General features: G+C 37.1%; 1 protein-coding gene across 5 annotated transcripts in view; it reads left to right on the top strand.

The window, feature by feature from the left end:
- Window positions 1-20,297, top strand: part of WDR72 (WD repeat domain 72) — a 232,477-nt gene that overhangs the window by 39,873 nt on the left and 172,307 nt on the right. For all 5 annotated transcript variants that reach the window (XM_086710725.1, XM_086710724.1, XM_025919506.2 and 2 more), the window contains exons 7-12: window positions 191-310; window positions 1,156-1,301; window positions 1,684-1,780; window positions 6,562-6,703; window positions 15,436-15,663; window positions 18,176-18,396. In XM_086710725.1, coding sequence (XP_086566851.1) covers window positions 191-310; window positions 1,156-1,301; window positions 1,684-1,780; window positions 6,562-6,703; window positions 15,436-15,663; window positions 18,176-18,396 — 954 coding nt within the window. The remainder of the gene's footprint in view (window positions 1-190; window positions 311-1,155; window positions 1,302-1,683; window positions 1,781-6,561; window positions 6,704-15,435; window positions 15,664-18,175; window positions 18,397-20,297) is intronic.

The raw sequence follows: 20,297 nt of genomic DNA, 5'->3' as shown, positions 1-20,297 counted from the left end.
TGGGTTTCCTGTTCATGGTTTCTCTTGTGAAGTGATTTCTTAGTTCAGGGAACTCAAAAGGAAACGGGCAGTTGTTTTTTGTTTTTTTGTTTTTTATAAAAATGGTCTGATCTACTTCAGGTGTACAGCAGAGCAAGTCATGTATAAATTACCTAGAACCGGCACTAAAGTGTTCTCATTCCTTCTGAAGGAAAAACAAGATGTCTACGAGAAGGAATCCAAATTTCTCGACTCCCTGAACTGCCGGGCAATACGATTTTGCACATATACGGAGAGACTTTTATTGGTGGTATTTTCTAAATGTTGGAAGGTATTATAAAAATGACACGATAAATTGAATTAGTTGTCTTTTATGACCCATTTCTATCAATTTTCCTCTCCCTGCACTCAGCTGTTTTGCTTCTCAGGATATTATATATATAAAGTAGATCCCAATTTTATTAGCAACAGACCATGACAATAATGAGCATTTATCTCTGGATTACTTTAAAAATTTGATGCCTGAACTTTAAAATTAAAAAGCAAACTAAACCCTTTCATCTACATACATTGATTTTATTTATAGGCTTTGTTCCTTTTCTGCATAGTTGCTATATTCATTTTTAGAGACTCTACTTTCTTATGAGTATATTCACTGATCTCTCCATCAAGAAAGAAGAGCTAAGTTATTATCATTTGATAGCATCCCTTTTTATGTTTCATATAACTGGCCCAGCTAACAAAACTACAGTATCTTACTTATATGTTGATACTATATTTTTGAACAAAAATATACAATATGTAGTGTATCAAAAGGTTTCTGCTGTGTAAACTTTTTGTGTAACAAATTTTTAAAAGTTGAAGTTGGACTACCATATAGAAGGAATAAAATAACATATAAATTTTGGGATTTTTGGCTTCTGTGCTTAATGGGCACATTCTGGAATGGTATAAAGTTTATTCATTAAACCTACCTTAGGATAAATGAAAAAAATAAGTACTAGTAAAAAATTATCTTGGCGCATGAGTACAGTGTGTCCTGTTATTAATATTTAATATATTGTTGCATTAACACTGCCATCTAAATAGTCTTGATAAGCATAATTTATCTTTCATCTCATTGACAGATTAGATTAGAAGCTTTTGTTAATGTACATCATTAATTTTGTATTTTAGGTTTATGACTATTGTGATTTTTCCCTTCTGCGGACCGAAGTTAGCAGAAGTGGGCAGTTTTTTGCTGGGGGAGAGGTGCTTGCTGCTCACAGAATCATCATCTGGACAGAAGATGGTCACAGTTTTATCTATCAGCTGCTGAACAGGTGGGCTCAGATGGGAGCGGCATACAAAACATTCAGGTAGAAAATGAACTTTGGGAGGTTTATTATGGAAAAATCCCTGCATGCTGCCCATGATCAAAAACCAGAACAAAACAACTTTGGCACTGGAAGATTTACCCTGGGCTTGGGAGGCTTCAGCCTTTGTATGAAACAGCAGGGGATGAAGGAATGAGATTAACCATGTATAACTTGTACAGCTGGTGCTGGGTTTTCAAAAAGTCACTTGTAATTATTAACCCAACAATTTCTAACTAGAGTTTAGAAACTTGAATGGTACCATCCGGCTTTTGAAAGTGGGAGGAGGAAAAAAACGAATAAAGAACCTCAAAGTTCTCAACTCTGCTTTTTATTTTTCACCATGCAGTGGGCTTTCAAAAAGCATATACCCTGCTGATGGAAGAGTGCTTAAAGAGACCATTTATCCTCATTTACTGTGCTCTACTTCTGTGCAGGAAAATAAGGTAATGCAAGGAGAGAGTGACTGCCTCAAAGCTGCTTCACTCTGCGTCTTAGATAAGTGTTGCTTTGTCTGTAACAGAGAATCAGACTTGAAAAAATTGAATGGAAGAATCGCATGAAGTTGTCAACGAGAAAATCAAATCTAATTGTTAATGGGTACTGAAGAGAAAACTTTGCCTTCGAAAAATATATATTTTAAAGCTGGAGTAACTAAATGATATATATTTGTTATAGAAAAATTATGAAAGTTAAAATTAAAAGTTAAAAGTGGAGGAACTAAAATTCATAATTTTGCCACCATAAATATTCACAAGGAACATATTTTATGTATTTACTTATTTTAATGGGAAAATTTTCAAATATTTAAAAAGTTTCAAGAATAGTACAATGATCACTCACCTACCCTCCATCATCTACCTCCACTCATCTACCAATTGTCAACATTTTGCCATATTCATTCTCTCTCACTCCCTCGCCCCCACCCCCCACCTTGCCACACACACACACTGTTCACTGACCCTTTGGAGAAATGATTTGATATGAAGTTATTAACATTTTGATGTGTCTACTCCAGTTTTTAAATTTTATCAAATGGTTTATATCCTGCTTTTTTTAATCTCAATATTATCATTTTCGCATATGTTTAGCTATTCTTCTGAATAAATTTTCTTGGTAAAACAAGTATAATTGTGAGTCCTGGCAGACTTGAGGATATAATTGTGTGTTTTTACTTGACTGAATTTTATCTTTACACTCTATGAAGTCTGATCATTTAAAGTTGTTTTATTTTAGTAGTGCTAACCAAAATGAGGTTTGTTCTTGCTGTTATGATTGTTAACCTGTGGACTTAGTCATCAGTTAATTATCCAAGGAGGTATTTCATGGAGAATAAGGACTTTGGATTACTGACGTGTCAACCAAGGAAACGTTATTTTTTTACGGACTGATGGTTTGCTTAATTTCACAGTTTAGCCACTGGAGAACCTATAGTTCTGTAATTGTACCTTTAACATATCTATAGGATTTTGTTGCAAAAACTTGATTAAAAAACTGCAAGCCCAAAATTAGAACTCTAAGTGCCACTGGGGCACAGGCAAACTTCAGAATTGTGGCATCAAACACTATTTCTAAAGTCATCTGTGAGTGGCTTCACTGTTGATTATAAGAGCAGTAGTGTGGCTTACTTAGAAAAAGCATTTTTAGTTATTTTGTAAAGGACCTGCCTGCCCATTCTTTCCTTTAGCACCAGAATGCACTTTTTATAAAGCAGTTTTCCCCAAAAGCTAAAATGTAGGTAGTATCCTTTAAGATCTTCTAGTCGACTGCACATATTGGTGCTGAAGAAAAACACAGCAATTGCAAATTAACTTAAAAAAAATACTAACCTTAGGGGAAGCCACCTTATTTTGTTCCTCAAAATATGAAGACATAGATCTATGGATCATCTATCAATAATGTTTAAATATTCTTTTTTTTAAGTTTATTTTTGAGAGAGAGAAAGAGGACACATGCTATTGAGGGAAGGGGAGAGAGAGAGAGAAAATCTGAAGCAGGCTCCAAGCTGTCTGCACAGAGCCTGACACAGGGCTCAAACTCACGAACCACGAGATCATGACCTGAGCTGGAGGTGTCTGCTTAACCGACTGAGCCACCCAGATGCCCCGCAACAATTCTTGTTTAGACAACGACAGTTAATACTAGGAAGCCAGTGAAATATGAATAGAATACTTGGAAACTTAAAGAAGCTAGTCTACCCACCCTCACACTCTTGCTTGCCCTTTGTCCAGCCAGAAGTTAAAGTCTGACATTGTTTTCCTTATTCAAAACATCGCCAATATTCACTAACTATAAGATTTCTTAATCTCTCCTGAAGTTAGAAGGTAGCATTTTGATGGGGTGGGAGATAAGTTTGATAAGTACAAGGAGCTTAGAAAAGGGTATTCTATAAATATGTAGTATTAAGTAGACTCTTCTTTTGGAATGGCACCAATAGACATAAATCTCAGTGTGTAACAGTAACATGTTCCCACAGTTACCATTTGTGATGTTCAGAATATATCTGCTGATGGAGTTGTAGTAGCAAAATGAGACTCGCCCTTCCTTTCAGCAGCTTCGTGAGAGTCTCCCAAGGTTCTAATGACAGCTGATGATCACTGAGGCCTGTGGCAGGGGTCCTGGTTGTTGAGATAAGGTATTGGCTTTCAGAGTCTTAGCTGTGGAGTAACTCTGCAGTGCTGAGTTAAGGGGTAGTTGAGGCAGAGATAGCCTGAAGATTGCATGTAAGGAATTTGGGTGCATGAACTAAGAGTAATAACGATGATGCTGATGGGTAATTTTTTTTTTAGTCCTTGTTATTATCAAATATACACACTCCTCCATTTACATGCATTCCCACCATGGCCTCACTTTGCAAATCATGTTCAGAAAGGTTAATTCCTAGGATTTGAACCTGGGCAGTTTGGCCCAAGTCTGGCAGTTGGACTTTGGAGCAAGTTTCTCAGTTGTTCCGAAAAGTGGATAATAAGAATGGTTCATAGGTACTGAGTATGTGCCAAATGCAGGGCACCATTCTAAGCACCTCACCTTTATCAATTCATTAATCCTGACAGCAATCCTATAGAGTAGGTGTTTTTACTGGCCTTCTTTCACATTTAGGGAAAATGAGACACAGAGAGGTTAAGTAAATTGTCTAAATCAAGTAATTGGTGCTTTTAATAGAGTTAGTATGTGCTAAAACCAGGAGTTGAACCCAGGCAGTTAACTCAAGAGAATTTTCTGGGTTTTTTGGTTGTTTTTGTTTTTGTTTTTGTAATGCTTAATTTATTTTGAGAGAGAGAAAGAGAGAGGGAGCAGGGGAGGGGCAGGGAGAGAGGGAGAGGGAGGATCCCAAACACCAAACAGGCTCCATGCTGTCAGCACAGAGCCTGATGTGGGGTTCAGTCCCATGAACTGTGAGATCAGGACCTGAACCACAATCAAGAGTCAGATGCTTAACCAATTGAGCTACACAGGTGCCCCGAGAATTCGCTCTTAAGGGCTATTTTATTACCTCCTGTAGGGCAGGTGTTCCTTGTGATACACCCTGGGTACTGTGGTGACAAATCAGAGTTCATATGGTAAGGGGCTCTGAGGGGAGTGTCCAAGTGAATAGCAGAATCAGAGAGGGATACTGCAAAGGATGAGGGCAGAGGTGACAAGGTGTGGGTGTGAGCAAGTGATGAATGGCAGTGGCATAGTAGGTACAGAGGGAGAACAGCAGCACCGGAGCATATGCTGTTGGGGGAAATGAGGCATGCTGCCTGCCACCAACCACAGGAACCGAGTAACGGCTCAGCTTCTCTGTATCAAAATCATGAGGGAGTGGAACTAGTCAGTTCTAAGGTTCTTCAAGGTCAAGAGAGTTTGAGAAGCTAGTTTGCTGGTTTACCCAAATTGTATTGACACAGTTTCTAACACCTACAAAAGTGATGGATTGAGAAGTATAAGACTTGAAAGTGCCTTCTAAATCTGTAGAAGCAACTTCCTAGGAGCTGTTTCTCCTCTGCAGTGCTCTCATGTTGGAGGACTACCTTGGTTGTATGATCTTGGATTCCTTTCTTACTCTCTTCCTGTATTAGTTTTCTTTTCTCCATAACAGGAATAATGGCAGTGTTTACTTACTCTGTAGCTTTGTTGTGAGGAATAAATATAGCAATGCTTTGGCCTTTAATACTCCTCAGATACATTACAGAATTTTTCCAATAATACATCAAAGTCCTGACCTTCAAACATATTTTCTAATGAGGAACTATCTATCACTTTCTTAGACTTCTTTACTTCTAGCACCAGCAGTTGGCTTTCTTTCCAGGGTGACTTTTCTTTGTATATCAAAAGAAGTTTTTGTTTTTATAATCTCTTAATAATTTTGATGCCTTGTTCATAATCTCTATATGCAAGTCTTCCCAGAGAACATCTGCACTGCACTCAGGCACTAGAGACTCTAGACCCATTACACTGATAAAAGCATGTCTTCCAGAACTCTGGTGCTTAATATTCATACTCTGCCTCAGCAAAATTATAGCCTTATGTACATAAATATATAATACATTAATATAAACTATAACTATATACTTAATTATATTAGTATTTATTTGTTTATTGTTTATGTTATGGACTCATTTTTATTTCTGATCTCCTAGAATGTTTAAAATCAAATATATTAAATATGAAAAGTAGTTAACAGAAAGTTGAAAGCATGTTAATAACACAAAATTACCACACATATATTACTTGTTGCTATTGTAATTGACAATGGAACTTAAGGGACTATGAAGAAATCAGGCCTCCTTAGTGGACAGTAGGGTATGGTCATGAAGACACGGACTCTTTGCTGTCTATAACACTTTAGGTAAATCAACCTCTCCACTCTCAGTTTATTCATTTGGGAAATGGAGACAATGATAGTGCCAACCTCAGAGAATTAATGTGAGGATTATTTAGCAGAATAAATGTAAAGCCTCTAACATTATGTGTAATACAGACACAGAACATTAAGTACATGTTAAATAGTCTTAGTAACTCTCTGAAGTCTAGCTGTGGACTTTGCTTATTTTATAAATTTTTTTTTGTCTTGAGTAAGAGATAATGTCACTTAAGTTACCTGAAATTTTTGAAAGATCAGGAAGCAAATGGAAACAATTCAGTTAATCTATGAAGTCTTGTTCCTCCATTTGAAAATAGTGGTTGTCATTTTATATTCAGATATTTTTTTCTACATAAAAGCTAACCTTTTATTTTGGACCAGGGCCTTTCCTTTGTTATGGGCTACATGAATGAAAGGAAAGAGCCTTTTTATAAGATACTATTCTCTGGAGAAGTCTCGGGAAGAATTACTTTGTGGCACATTCCTGATGTTCCTGTATCCAAGTTTGATGGCTCTCCTAGAGGTAAGACAGTTTCTAATCTATTTCTAATCACATGTCTTCTGAGAACTAGTTTATAATTAACTCAGTGTTTTTCTCATTTGAGTAACATGAGGCTACAAATAAGACAAATTTTCTCGTGTACCACCACTATGCATTAGGTGCCAACATAAAAGGAGGTATAAACATGATGTTTCTAGATCTTATACAACAATACAACCGATACAATTCAAATTAACATCAATTTAACAGGAATGATGTTTTATTCAAATGAAATGGATGCTTATATATGGATGTAGGATAGGTTGACATGCCATACTCATGTTTTTGAATTTGTCATGCCCATATCCTGTACCCTTTACAACCAGTTCCTCTATTGGTATTATTACAGCTGCTTGGAACAGGAGGGACAGATATAAACTTGGCCACTAAACCATTTGGCTCTTTGAATGATTAGATGATTTAGCATTTGCTTATTTTCATTTTTCTTAGAATACAAAACTGAAGTCATTAAAGGAAACATTATTGTGGAGAACCTTCAAGCTCCTGAGACTTAGGTATTCCAAAATGAGAAAGCCCATCTTACTCTTTTTCCCTTACTCCCAAATCATTAAGTCATCTGTGAATCATTGTCTTGGGCACAGCAGAAACACAGTCCTCCACATTTGAATTCCAAAGCACAAGTTTCTGTTACTTAACAAATTCACTGGCATAATTTTAAGGTTCTTTGTCCCAAATGTTTTCAAAACGGTTCCTAATAGTCCTAGGTTAATAAGAAAATGGCCAAAAAAAAAAAAAAAAAAAAAAAAAAAAAGATTTAGAACCTGGTATGGTGTATGGAAAAGTTTCTTACAAGTTCAATTTTAAGAATTAAAATGTATACCATGCCCCTGCTAAGGCCACCTAATGGTTGCCCTAGGATTTCTCATGTATGTTCCACCGTCAGCAGTGGAATTAAGGAAGCATTTACGTAACCTTCTTTATAATTAGAACAATAGAGAAGAGAAGCCAAGATGGCGGAACAGCATGGAAGTTTTTTTTGTGTCTCGTGTGAATGAAATAGAGCCAGATAAACACTAAACTATCCTGCACACCTAGAAAACTGATGTGAAGATTACACAACAATCTGCACAACCTGAACCACAGAACACAGTGGTGCAGAGAGATGAACTGGGGGAGACAGAAGCTGCGGAGGGAAGAGAGTGGTTTCTGCTTGTGGAGGGAGGACGGAGATGGTGGGGAGAATACAGGAAAAGCACCCCACCACCACCACCAACAAAAGCAGCTGGAGAGAAAGTGGAAAAGTGGAAACAGCCGCAGGGACTGAACTAAAAATGGAGAAAGGAGAAAGGAGAGGGTTTAAATTCCATTAAGAATGTATAAACAGGGGGAGTGCAGAGTCTGAAACTCCGCAGTTTGATAACAGCAGGTGCTCTGGTGGGAAGGGTGAATCCCCAGGAGCAGAGTGAAGTCTGGGAGGTCTTCGGACCACATGAGGAGAGGCGGTTCCCCTGCTGGGAGGACTCCCCACAGGCAAAGGTCCCATCAGACCCTGGAGAACAACCATATTTGCTGGTGCTGGAACAAGGTTGTGAAGAGTGAAGCCTGGAGCCAGATGTGTGTTGTGATTTTCCATAATCCCTGAAACGCTGCTGCTACATGATCATGTGAACTTTTTCTGGGCTGGGCTGTCACCCAGCGGCAGTTTCTGGGCATCAACAGCAGCATGGTCCCGTGAACTTTCCTGGGTACAGCCAGCACCTGGCCCTTACTTGGTGAGACCCTCCTGCAGAAGGGTAGAACGGGTCAAAGCTGCAGTCCCTCAGAAATGAGGGGTCAGGAAACACAGCTGCATCTGAGATAAAACTCAGGAGGAAGGTGCCACCTGGCAACCTGACGGCTTGGTAATGGACAGTGTAAAAGCAGGGAGTAGACAGAAGCCAGAGACAAAGGATGGGTGCGCCATTGCTAATCGGGGAGAAGAGAGTTCTGATACTAAAGACTGGGTAGCTGGGTGATGCCATTTTTACCCCTCCCACACATGTGCATACAGACCTACATGGGCCACAACAATCCACCTGAGTAAGCTAAGCAGTGTCATCTAGTGGAGAGTGGAGCCATTTCACTAGGCCCCACCCAACTTGGCCAAGCTTGCTCTTCAGGAATACCACACGTCTCCATGCCTGCTTAGTTTATGGACTATAAATTGCTTCACAGTTTGACTCCTAGGGGAAAATGATGTAATTTCAATTGTATTTCAGTCTGTTCACTGGTCCATCTATTCAATTTTCTTTTTGTTTTCTTTTTCATTTCTTTTCTTTTTCTTGAATACAGAAAGAAAATATTATTTTTATTTTCAATTTTTATTAAAAATATTTTTCTTTAATTTTTTCTACTATATTTTTTACTTTTTTGTAAATTTTTCAAATTCTATTTTACTTCCATCATTTCATTTTATTCTATTTCATTCTATTCATTATTTCAAATTTTCAAACGTTTTCCTTTTTTTTCTTTTTCTTTTTTTCTCCCCCCACTTTTTCTCTAATCTATCAAGCTCCTTTCAACACTCAGACCAAAACACACCTAGGATCTAACATCATTTATTTGATTTCTGTGTGTGTGTGTGTGTGTGTGTGTGTGTGTGTGTGTGTGTTGTTTTTAATTTTTTAATTTTAATTTGTTTTTACCTTATTCCTTTTCTTCCTTCAAAATTATGAAACAAAGGAATTCACCCAAAAGAAAAAGCAGAAAGAAACAAAAGCCAGGGACTTAATCAACAGAGATACAAGCAAGATATCTGAACCAGAATTTAGAATCATGATAATAAGAATACTAGCTGGGGTTGAAAATATATTAGAATCCCTTTCTTCAGAGATAAAAACAAAGTAAAAGCTAGTCGAGATGAAATAAAAAAATGCTATAACTGACCTTCAATCTCAAATGCTTGCCAAGGCGGCAAGAGTGGATGAGGAAGAGCAGCAAATCAGCGATATAGACAACAAACTTATGGAGAATAATGAAGCAGAAAAAAAGAGGGAGACTAAGGCAAAAGAACATGATTTAAAAATTAGAGAAATCAGTGATTCATTAAAAAGGAACAACATCAGAATCATAGGGGTCCCAGAAGATGAAGAGAGAGAAATAGGCTTAGAAGGGTTATGTGAGCAAATCATAGTGGAAAACTTTCCTAACCTGGGAAATGACACAGACATCAAAATCCAGGAAACACAGAGGACTCCCATTAGATTCAACAAAAACCGACCATCGACAAAGCACATCATAGTCTAAATCACAAAATACTCAAGCAAAGAAAGAATCATGAAAGCAGCAAGGGGAAAAAAGTCCTTAACCTACGAGGGAAGACAGATCAGGTTTGCAGCAGACCTATCCACAGAAACTTGGCAGGCCAGAAAGGAATGGCAGGATATATTCAATGTGCTAAATCAGAAAAAATATGCAGCCAAGAATTCTTTATCCAGCAAGGCTGTCATTCAAAATAGAAGGAGAGACTAAAAGTTTCCCAGACAAAAAATAAAGGAGTTCATGAACACTAAACCAGCCCTGCAAGAAATTTTAAGGGGGGCTCTCTGAGAGGAGAAAAGCAATAAATGAATGAATGAATGAGCAAATTATAAATACATACATACATACATACATACATACATACATAAATACCAAAAGCAACAAAGACTAGAAAGGACCAGAGAACACCATCAGACACTCCCAACTCTACAAGAAACATAATGGCAATAAATTCATATGTTTCAGTACTCTCTCTAAATATCAATGGACTAAATGCTCTAATCAAAAGACATAGGGTAACAGAATGGATAAGAAAATAAGAGCTATCTATATGCTGTTTACAAGAGACCCACTTTAGACCTAAAGTCACCTTCAGATTGAAAAGTAAGGGGATGGAGAACATCTATCATGCTAATGGTTGACAAAAGAAAGCCAGAGTAGCCATACTTATATCAGACAATCTAGATTTTAAAATAAGGACTGTAACAAGAGATGAAGAAGGCTGTTATATCATAATGAAGGGGTCTATCCACCAAGAAGACCTAGCAATTGTAAACATTTAAGCTCCAAATGTGTGAGCACCCAAATACATAAATCAGTTAATCACAAACATAAGAAACTCAATGATAATAATACCATCATAGTAGGGGACTTCAACACCCCACCTACAACAATGGAGAGATCATCTAAACAGACAGTCAACAAGGAAACAATGGCTTTGAATGACACACTGGACCAGATGGACTTAACAAATATATTCAGAACATTTTATCCTAAAACAGTGGAATATACATTCTTCTCCAGTGCACATGGAACATTGTCCAGAATAGATCACCAGCTGGGACACAAATCAGCCCTCAACAAGTTCAAAAGATCGAGATTATACCGTGCATATTTTCAGACCACAATGATATGAAACTCGAGATCAACCACAAGAAAAAATTTGGAAAGATAACAAATACCTGGAGACTAAAGAACATCCTACTAAAGAATGAATGGGCTAACCAAGAAGTTAAAGAAGAAATTAAAAAGTACATGGAAGCCAATGAAAATGATAACACCACAGCCCAAAACCTCTGGGATGCAGCAAAGGCAGTCCTAAGAGGGAAGTATATAGCAATCCAGGCCTTCATACAGGAAGAAGAAAGGTCTCAGATCCACAACGTAACCTTACACCTAAAAGATCTGGGAAAAGAACAGCAAACAAAACCCAAAACCAGCAGAAGACAGGAAATAATAAAGAGTAGAGCAGAAATCAATGGTATCAAAACCAAACCAAACCAAACCAAAACAAAACAAAACAAAACAAAACAAAACAAAAACAGTAAAACAGATCAATGAAACCAGAAGCTGGTTCTTTGAAGGAGTTAACAAAATTGATAAACCACTAGCCAGTTTGATCAAAAAGAAAAAGGAAAGGAGCCAAATAAATAAAATCAAGAAAGAGGAGAGATCACAACCAACATAGCAGAAATAAAAACAATAAGACAACATTATAAGCAATTACACACCAATAAAATGGGGAATCTGGAAGAAATGGACAAGTTCCTAGAAACATATAAAGTTACCAAAACTGAAACAGGATGAAATACAAAATTGGAACAGACCATTACCAGTAAAGAAATCAAATTAGTAATAAAAAAAATCTCCCAAAAAAACAAGAGTCCAGGGCCAGATACCTTTCCAAGGGAATTCTACCAAACATTTAAGGAAGAGTTAAAACCTATCCTCTTGAAGCTGTTCTAAAAAATAGAAATGGGAGGAAAACTTCCAAATTCTTTCTATGAAGCCAGCATTACCTTGATTCCAAAACCAGACAAAGACCCCACTACAAAGAATAACTAAGACCAATTTCCCTGATAAACATGGATGCAAAAATCCTCAACAAGATATTAGCCAACCAGATCCAACAATACATTAAAAAAATTATTCACCACAATGAAGTGGTGAATCCTACCTGAATCCCTACCTGGGATGCAGGGCTGATTCATCACATTAATAAAAGAAAAGACAAGAACCACATGATCCTCTCAACAGATGCAAGGAAAGCATTTGACAAAATACAGCATCCTTTCTAGACAAAAACCCTCAAGAAAGTAGGAAAAAAGTATTATACCTTGAGATCATAAAAGCTATATATGAATGCCAATATCATCCTCAGTGGGGAATATCTGAGAGCTTTCCCCCTAAGGTCAGGAACAAGACCACTCTTGCCACTGTTATTCAACATAGTGTTGGAAGTCTTAGCCTTTGCAATCAGACAACACAAAGAAATAAAAGGCATCCAAATCAGCCAGGAGGAGGTCAAACTTTCACTCTTTCAAGATGACGTGATACTTAATATGGAAAACCCCAAAGATTTCAGCAAAAAACTGCTAGAACTGGTCCATGAATTCAGCAAAATGACAGGATATAAAATCAATGCACAGAAATCAGTTGCATTCCTATTCACCAACAATGAAGCAATAGAAAGAGAAATCAAGGAATTGATTCCATTTACAATTGCACCAGAAACCATAAAATACCTAGGAATAAATCTAACCAAAGAGGTGAAAAATCTATACACTGAAAACTATAGAAAGCTTATGAAAGAAATTGAAGAAGACACAAATAAATGGAAAAAGAATCCATGCTCCTCGATAGTAAGAACAAATGTTGTTAAAATATCGATACTACCCAAAGCAATCTACATATTCAATGCAATCCCTATCAAAATAACACCAGCATTCTTCACAGAGCTAGAACAAACAATCCTAAACTTTGTATGGAACCAGAAAAGACCCCAAAGAGCCAAAGCAACCTCGAAAAGGAAAACCAAACAGGAGGCATCACAAGTCCAGACTTCAAGCTGTATTCCAAAGCTGTAATCATCAAGACAATATGGTACTGGCACAAGAACAGACACTCAGATCAATGGAACAGAACAGAAAACCCAGAAGTGGGTTCTCACAAACGTATGGCCAACTAATCTTCGACAAAGCAGGAAAGAATATTCAGTGGAATAAAGACAGTCTCTTCAGCAAGTGGTGCTGGGAAAACTGGACAGAGACATGCAGAAAATTAACCTGGACCACTTTCTTACACCATACACAAAAAGAAACTCAAAATGGATGAAAGACCTCAGTGTAAGACAGGAAGCCATCAAAATCCTCAAGGAGAAAGCAGGCAAAACCTCTTTGATCTTGGCCACAGCAACTTCGTACTCAACACATCTCTGGAGGCAAGGGAAACAAAAGCAAAAATGAACTATGGGGACCTCATAAAAATAAAAAGCTTCTGCACAGAGAAGGAAACAATCAGCAAAACTAAAAGGCAACTGACAGAATGGCAGAAGATATTTGCAAACGACCTATCAGATAAAGGGCTAGTATCCAAAATCTATAAAGAACTTATCAAACTCAACACCCAAAAAAAAAACAAATAATCCAGTGAAGAAATGGTCAAAAGACATGAATAGACACTTCTCCAAAGAAGTTGGACATTCAGATGGCCATCTGCCACATGAAAAATGCTCCACATCACTCATCATCAGGGAAATACAAATCAAAACCACAATGAGGACTGAGAACAAACTGAGGGTTGATGGGGGGTGGGAGGGAGGAGAGGGTGGGTGATGGGTATTGAGGAGGGCACCTTTTGGGATGAGCACTGGGTGTTGTATGGAAACCAATTTGACAATAAATTTCATATATTAAAAAAAAAAAAAACCACAATGAGGTACCACCTCACACTGGTCAGAATGGCTAACATTAACAACTTGGGCAAGAGCAGATGTTGGCAAGGATGTGGAGAAAGAGGATCTCTTTTGCACTGTTGGTGGGAATGCAAGCTGGTGCAGCCACTCTGGAAAACAGTATGGAGGTTCCTCAAAAAGTTAAAAATAGAACTACCCTATGATCCAGCAATTTCACTACTAGTATTTATCCAAGGGATACAGGTATGCTGTTTCAAAGGGGCATATGCACCCCAATGTTTATAGCAGCAATATCAACAATAGCCAACGTATGGAAAAGCCCAAATATCCACTGATGGATGAATGGATAAAGAAGATGTGGTATACACACACACACATACACACACACAATGGATTTTACACACACACACACACACAATGGATTTTACACACACACACACACACACGTACACACACACACACAATGGATTATTACTTGGCAATCAAAAAGAGTGAAATCTTGCCATTTGCAACTACGTTGATGGAACTAGAGGGTATTAGGCTAAGCAAAATTAGTCAGAGAAAGACAAATATCATATGACTTCACTCATATGAGGACTTTAAGACACAGAACAGATGAACACAAGGGAATAGAAGCAAAAATAATATAAAAGCAGGAAGGGGGACAAAACATAAGAGACTCTTAAATATGGAGAACAAACAGAGGGTTGCTGGAGGGGTTGTGGGAAGGGGATGGGCTAAATGCGTAAGGGGCATTAAAGAATCTACTCCTGAAATCACTGTTGCACTATATACTAAATAACTTGGATGTAAATTAAAAAAAAAAAAAAACAGTAAAAAAAACCCCACAATAATTAGAACCATAGATATCTACGACAATTCTTAATGCTCATCTAAGGTTTGGGCTCTAGGTTTTTCACAGTCACTGTGGCACGTGTACTGCAAGATTAGGGGTGCCCTTTAATAGAGAAATAGGTTGGCTTTAACTCACCCTCTTTGCTCCTAGATCCAAGCCTCTCTCCCTTCCTGAGCCTACTTGACAGCCAGTTCAAATGCTTGGGTGGTGAACTATATAGAATGATAACCAGTGCTCTTAGTAATTCATAGATAATTGGGGGCTTGGTATGATTTAGAGATACCCATACCCCTAATATTTAAAGAATACATTCATTCCATTTTCCTCACACAACTAACAGACCCTCAGTTTTCCTTTTTAACATTGCTGAGACAAATAGAGAACTCATGAGACTGGACCACCACTTTACATCACTGCAAGAATTTCTCTGTTCTTTTCAGTTGACCTAGGTCTAAAATGAATGCACTAATACACATCTATTCTGAGGCTCCTTGAAGGACAGGACCAAAGAGATAGCATTTTGAGTAAAGACAATACATGGCAAGAGAACTTGTCTGCATATAGCCACTGTTCAGATGGCAAAAGAGCTCTGTGTACCCCAAGGGATGGTCCCTTGATAACAGTTTCCATGTCTATGATGAATTTAAAAGCCAAATTTTCCCTTTTTGTGTGTTTTCCCTTTAGAAATACCAATAACTGACACCTGGACCCTTCAAGATAATTTTGATAAGCATCATACCATGAGTATTATCGACCATGTCCCTGGGGCTGGAACGGTGGTAGTCACTTCATCAGAGTATGTTTCAAGTCTTGATAAACTAATATGTGGCTGTGAAGATGGGACCATTTTGATTACACAGGCTTTGAATGCTGCCAAAGCAGGACTTCTAGAAGGCGGTTCTTTATTAAAAGGTCATTGAATTTTATGTAACCTTATTTATTTAATTTACTTAAGCTTCAACTTTAACAAGCTGTACTAAGAAGATTGCCGAAGCTTAAAAAATGTGCTGACATTTGCTAATTAATGTGTACATATTTGAATGTTAAAGTAAAACACATATCTGGATTTTTTTTTTAAAAGTCATTGATACAATGAGAAATATATTTCTTTTTTCCCTTGATCTTCCTGCTCCCTTCACCAAAAGCAACTGCTATTAAGTTTCCTTATACGCTTCTTGAAATTTTCTCTGCATATGCAAGTACATAGCAACATAGCAATATGCATTCTTTTAATTATATTATACAATATATTATATATTATACAAACTATACACTTTACAGAAATACCCTGAAACATAACTTAAAATATTTTGGAGCACATTCTTTATGAGTTCATTTTAAATGACTAATAATAATTAAATTTTCATTTAAAAAATCTCTTAGGGGTGCCTGGGTGGCGCAGTCGGTTGGCGTCCGACTTCAGCCAGGTCACGATCTCACGGTCCATGAGTTCGAGCCCCGTGTCGGGCTCTGGGCTGATGGCTCAGAGCCTGGAGCCTGTTTCCGATTCTGTGTCTCCCTCTCTCTCTGCCCCTCCCCCGTTCATGCTCTGTCTCTCTCTGTCCCAAAAATAAATAAACGTTGAAAAAAAAATTTAAAAAAAAAATCTCTTAATAATGGGTGTTTCAGTTTTTGTAGTCTTTGGCTACAACAGAAAATGCTGAATTAACCATCTTTGTACATATATATGGTCATACCTATAGTATTAGTTGCAGGAGTAGAATTACTGGATCAACACTTAGGAATATTTTTAATTTTGAAAATTTATCTAAAAATGTTCTCCATAGAACATCTGTGTACAAGTGTGTCCACTAACAGCCTATGAAAGTGACTTTTTCCCCATACCTTAGCCTACTTTGTGTGCTATTAAACTTTTTAGTATTTGCTGATCAGAACAAAATGGTATCTTCCTGTTTTAATTTTTATTTCTCTGTTAATGAAGTGTAAATATGTTCTTACACATTTTTGTGTATTTCAAAAGTGAATACCTATTAAATAAAGACTGTTATGCAGAAGTTGTCTTATTTACATAAGACAAGGAAAGGAAGGAAAATGTAGGAAGTGATTGAGATTTGGGGATGTGTAGATAATATCTAATATTTTTTAATGCATGGATCCTATTAGACTGTTAGGTCCTTAAGATTTAAGGCCAAATCTCAATTTTTAAGACACACCTTGTTACCTTGCCTACCACCTGTTCTCAGCTTACTTTGACTACTTACTAAATGTTACTAACTTGTATTCAGTGATTGCCTAAAAGAGAGGAGGGATAGCAATGAACCTAGGAGAGGTATAGTACTGCTCAACAGCTCAACAGCTACGATTAAAAGTTAGTGAAAAAGCTTAAGACCTTAGCACTTTTTATGTAGGCTGGTTTTTCTCATCCAGAAAGCAAGCATAAAGCTAAATTGGACTTGAATATCTGAATTAATATTCATTAATTGGTTTGCTAAGGGGATATAAACTGAGGATGTGCCTCCTGTAAGTGAAATAACTAATGATTCTTTAACTGAAGTAATAATGATTCTTGGGGACTCTTTTTTAGTTTGTGTAAAGAGGGTTTGTAGTCTGTGGTCTTCTCTAATTTTTTTTTATTTAATTTTTTTTTTTTTAGTTTTAGCTAATGATGAAGAGGCAGTATGGAAACTGAGTGTCAGTAGTCCTGTGTTCTAGTACATCTGTGGTATGAAATACCCACATTCCTACCAAGTGCTAGTGCTAGGAAACGAAGGACATTATCTTATTTATTCTACACAACAGTCTTGTGTGAAACAAGGCTATTATTGTCGCAAGTTTTTCAGATGCAGTACCTGTGGCTTAGAGGGGAAAAGCAACTTGTCATGGTGACCCATCTAGTAAGTGACATACCTAGAAAACCAAAGCATTCATGTAATAGCAAAGCAATGCTCTTAAACATTATGCTGTGCTTTTTCACACTTGGATTCAAGTCACGTAACTTCTTTGAGCCTCAGATACTTTACCTGTAAAACGAAGAGGTAGAACCAGATAATCTAATATTTTTGGAGGCAAAAATGTTCTGTGAAACTTTGCTTTTCTTTTATACTAGACTTGGTTATGCTTTTTGAAAGGGCAGCAGTGATGTTCTGAGATTAATTTTTGTTCACTCTTTTAGAACAGCCTTTGTTATTTGATGGCACTGGAATTAGTAACCTGCTAACATCCTTAAAGAATTGGTAGACTTCGAACAACCGGCTTTAATGCTTCATCAAAAGCATGACATAACTTATGAGGAGACACTTGCCTTTGAAATGGTCCACTGATTGGTCATTCATTTTTTTAAACCAACAGCCTCGCTTTAATTATGTGTATCTTCCTTTCATTAAAATTTTATAAAAGAAAATTTCAACACTATTTCTTGAGCAAAAATAATTTTTTCATTATTTGGTGTTTCGTTGTTTTCCAGATTCCCTTCCTCATAAAGTTCTCAAAGGCCATCACCAAAGCGTTACGTCATTACTTTACCCACATGGTCTCTCTTCAAAATTAGACCAAAGTTGGCTTCTATCTGGGGACCAGGACTCATGTGTCATCTTGTGGAATATCTTCACTGAAGAAGTTTTGCATAAATTCTTTTTGGAGGCTGGTCCAGTAACAAGTCTTTTGATGTCACCAGAGAACTTCAGAGTAAGTTAAGAAAAACAGTAAAACATATTTTTTTAAAAATTTACTTAGAGAGAGAACATGAGATGGGGAGGGACAGAGAGAGAGGGAAAAGGAGAATCCCAAGCAGGCTCCATGTTGTCAGTATGGAGTCCAATGTGGGGCTCAAACTCACAAACCACAGATCTTGACCTGAGCCAAAATCAAGTCAGACGCTTAACTGAGACACCCAGGTGCCCCTAATTTAAAAGTTATATAACATTGCATGGGGCGCCTGGGTGGCTCAGTCGGTTGAGCGGCCGACTTCGGCTCAGGTCATGATCTCGCAGTCCGTGAGTTCAAGCCCCGCGTCGGGCTCTGTGCTGACAGCTCAGAGCCTGGAACCTATTTCGGATTCTGTGTCTCCCTCTCTCTGACCCTCCCCCGTTCATGCTCTGTCTCTCTCTGTCTCAAAAATAAATAAACGTTAAAAAAAATTAAAAAAAAATAAAAGTTATATAACATTGCAGAATGTTTAAAAACAATGGGTTTTTTTACAATGGGAACCCATGTTCCCACAGAAAAGTTCTATATATTCTTAATACAACGGGGTAAATTTTATGAATTCCTTTCTAAATTTTTATATGCATTTTACTATGATTACAGCTTATGCAAATAATTTGATTCTAAAGATTCTGTCAATTCTTGGCTTTACAAAAGCCAGTTAATTTACTTTCTTTTCCCCCCCAATTCTATGTCTTAATTTTAACAGTTTTATTTTTTTAATTTTTGTTATTATTTTTTTAATGTTTATTGTATTTTTGAGAGAGAGACAGAGTGTGCATGTGTGTGAGCAGGGAAGGGGCAGAGAGAGATGGGGACAAAGGATCCAAAGCAGGGCTCTGGGGTGACAGCAGAGAGCCCAATGCAGGGCTGGAACTCATGAACCATGAGATCATGACCTGAGCCAAAGTGACACGCTTAACTGACTGAGCCACCCGGGCGCCCCGTATTATTTTTTTTTAAGAAAAGTAATTGACACTCAATATGGAAGCAATTAAAATATATAGGATTCTATACATTAGAAAATAACTTTTGCCTTCAATAATTTACTTTTATAACAATATTTATAGTTATTATTTTCCTTTTCTTAAATAGGTTTTTGTTTGCTCTCTTTCATTTGTTTAACAAATACAGAGCTTTAACAAATTTCTGAGCATCTACCTTGGGCAGGACAAAAGGAAATATTTACAGATAATATTTTCTTATGCAATATGAATTTAACTTCAGTTTCCATAAAGCTGACATCTTTGTTAAAATATGAATGATTAACTTTTGAGTTTCCTGAGTTTGTCAATTACTTGCCAAAATTGGCAATTGACTTGCCAAAATTATTTCTCTGTAATAATACTTAAAAACTCAGCTTCAAAGTAAACTCAGAGCAAACTTACACTGTATTTTTGTAGTAAGGCATCATGAAAGAAATAAATCAGTGAAACAAAGTTAAGGGACTTAAAAAAAAGACTTATATATGGTGATCTGGGATACTTTGATATGTCTTTTATTCTGAAGTTCCCTCCTTTAACCATTTTTTTTTCCTCAAAGCTCCAGGACAGTAGTCAAATCCTGACCTCTTTTACTTTTGCCTCAGTCATAAATGACTTAATTCCAAGGACCATAATCCATTGAAACCAAGCCAAATAAAAAGGAGGTTTATTGAAAGGGCCTAAGAGGCAATATTTTAGACACTCAAGACAAAACACTACAGCAAGGACTCTGTGCAGTTTGAACTTATATTCAGAAACTTATATTCAGGAAACTTATATTCAGGAAACTCTTCAAGTTTCCTATCTCAAAGGAGTCTGTTTTCTGTGATTTCTCCTTTTGTTTCTTTTTTAATGTTTGTTTATTTTTGAGAGAGAGAGAGAGAGAGACAGAGAGAGAGA

Source organism: Puma concolor, chromosome B3 (genome assembly GCF_028749965.1).
Source record: "Puma concolor isolate L17-30 chromosome B3, mPumCon1.1.hap2, whole genome shotgun sequence".
Lineage (NCBI taxonomy): Eukaryota > Metazoa > Chordata > Mammalia > Carnivora > Felidae > Puma > Puma concolor.
This window is presented reverse-complemented; position numbering and strand designations above follow the sequence as displayed.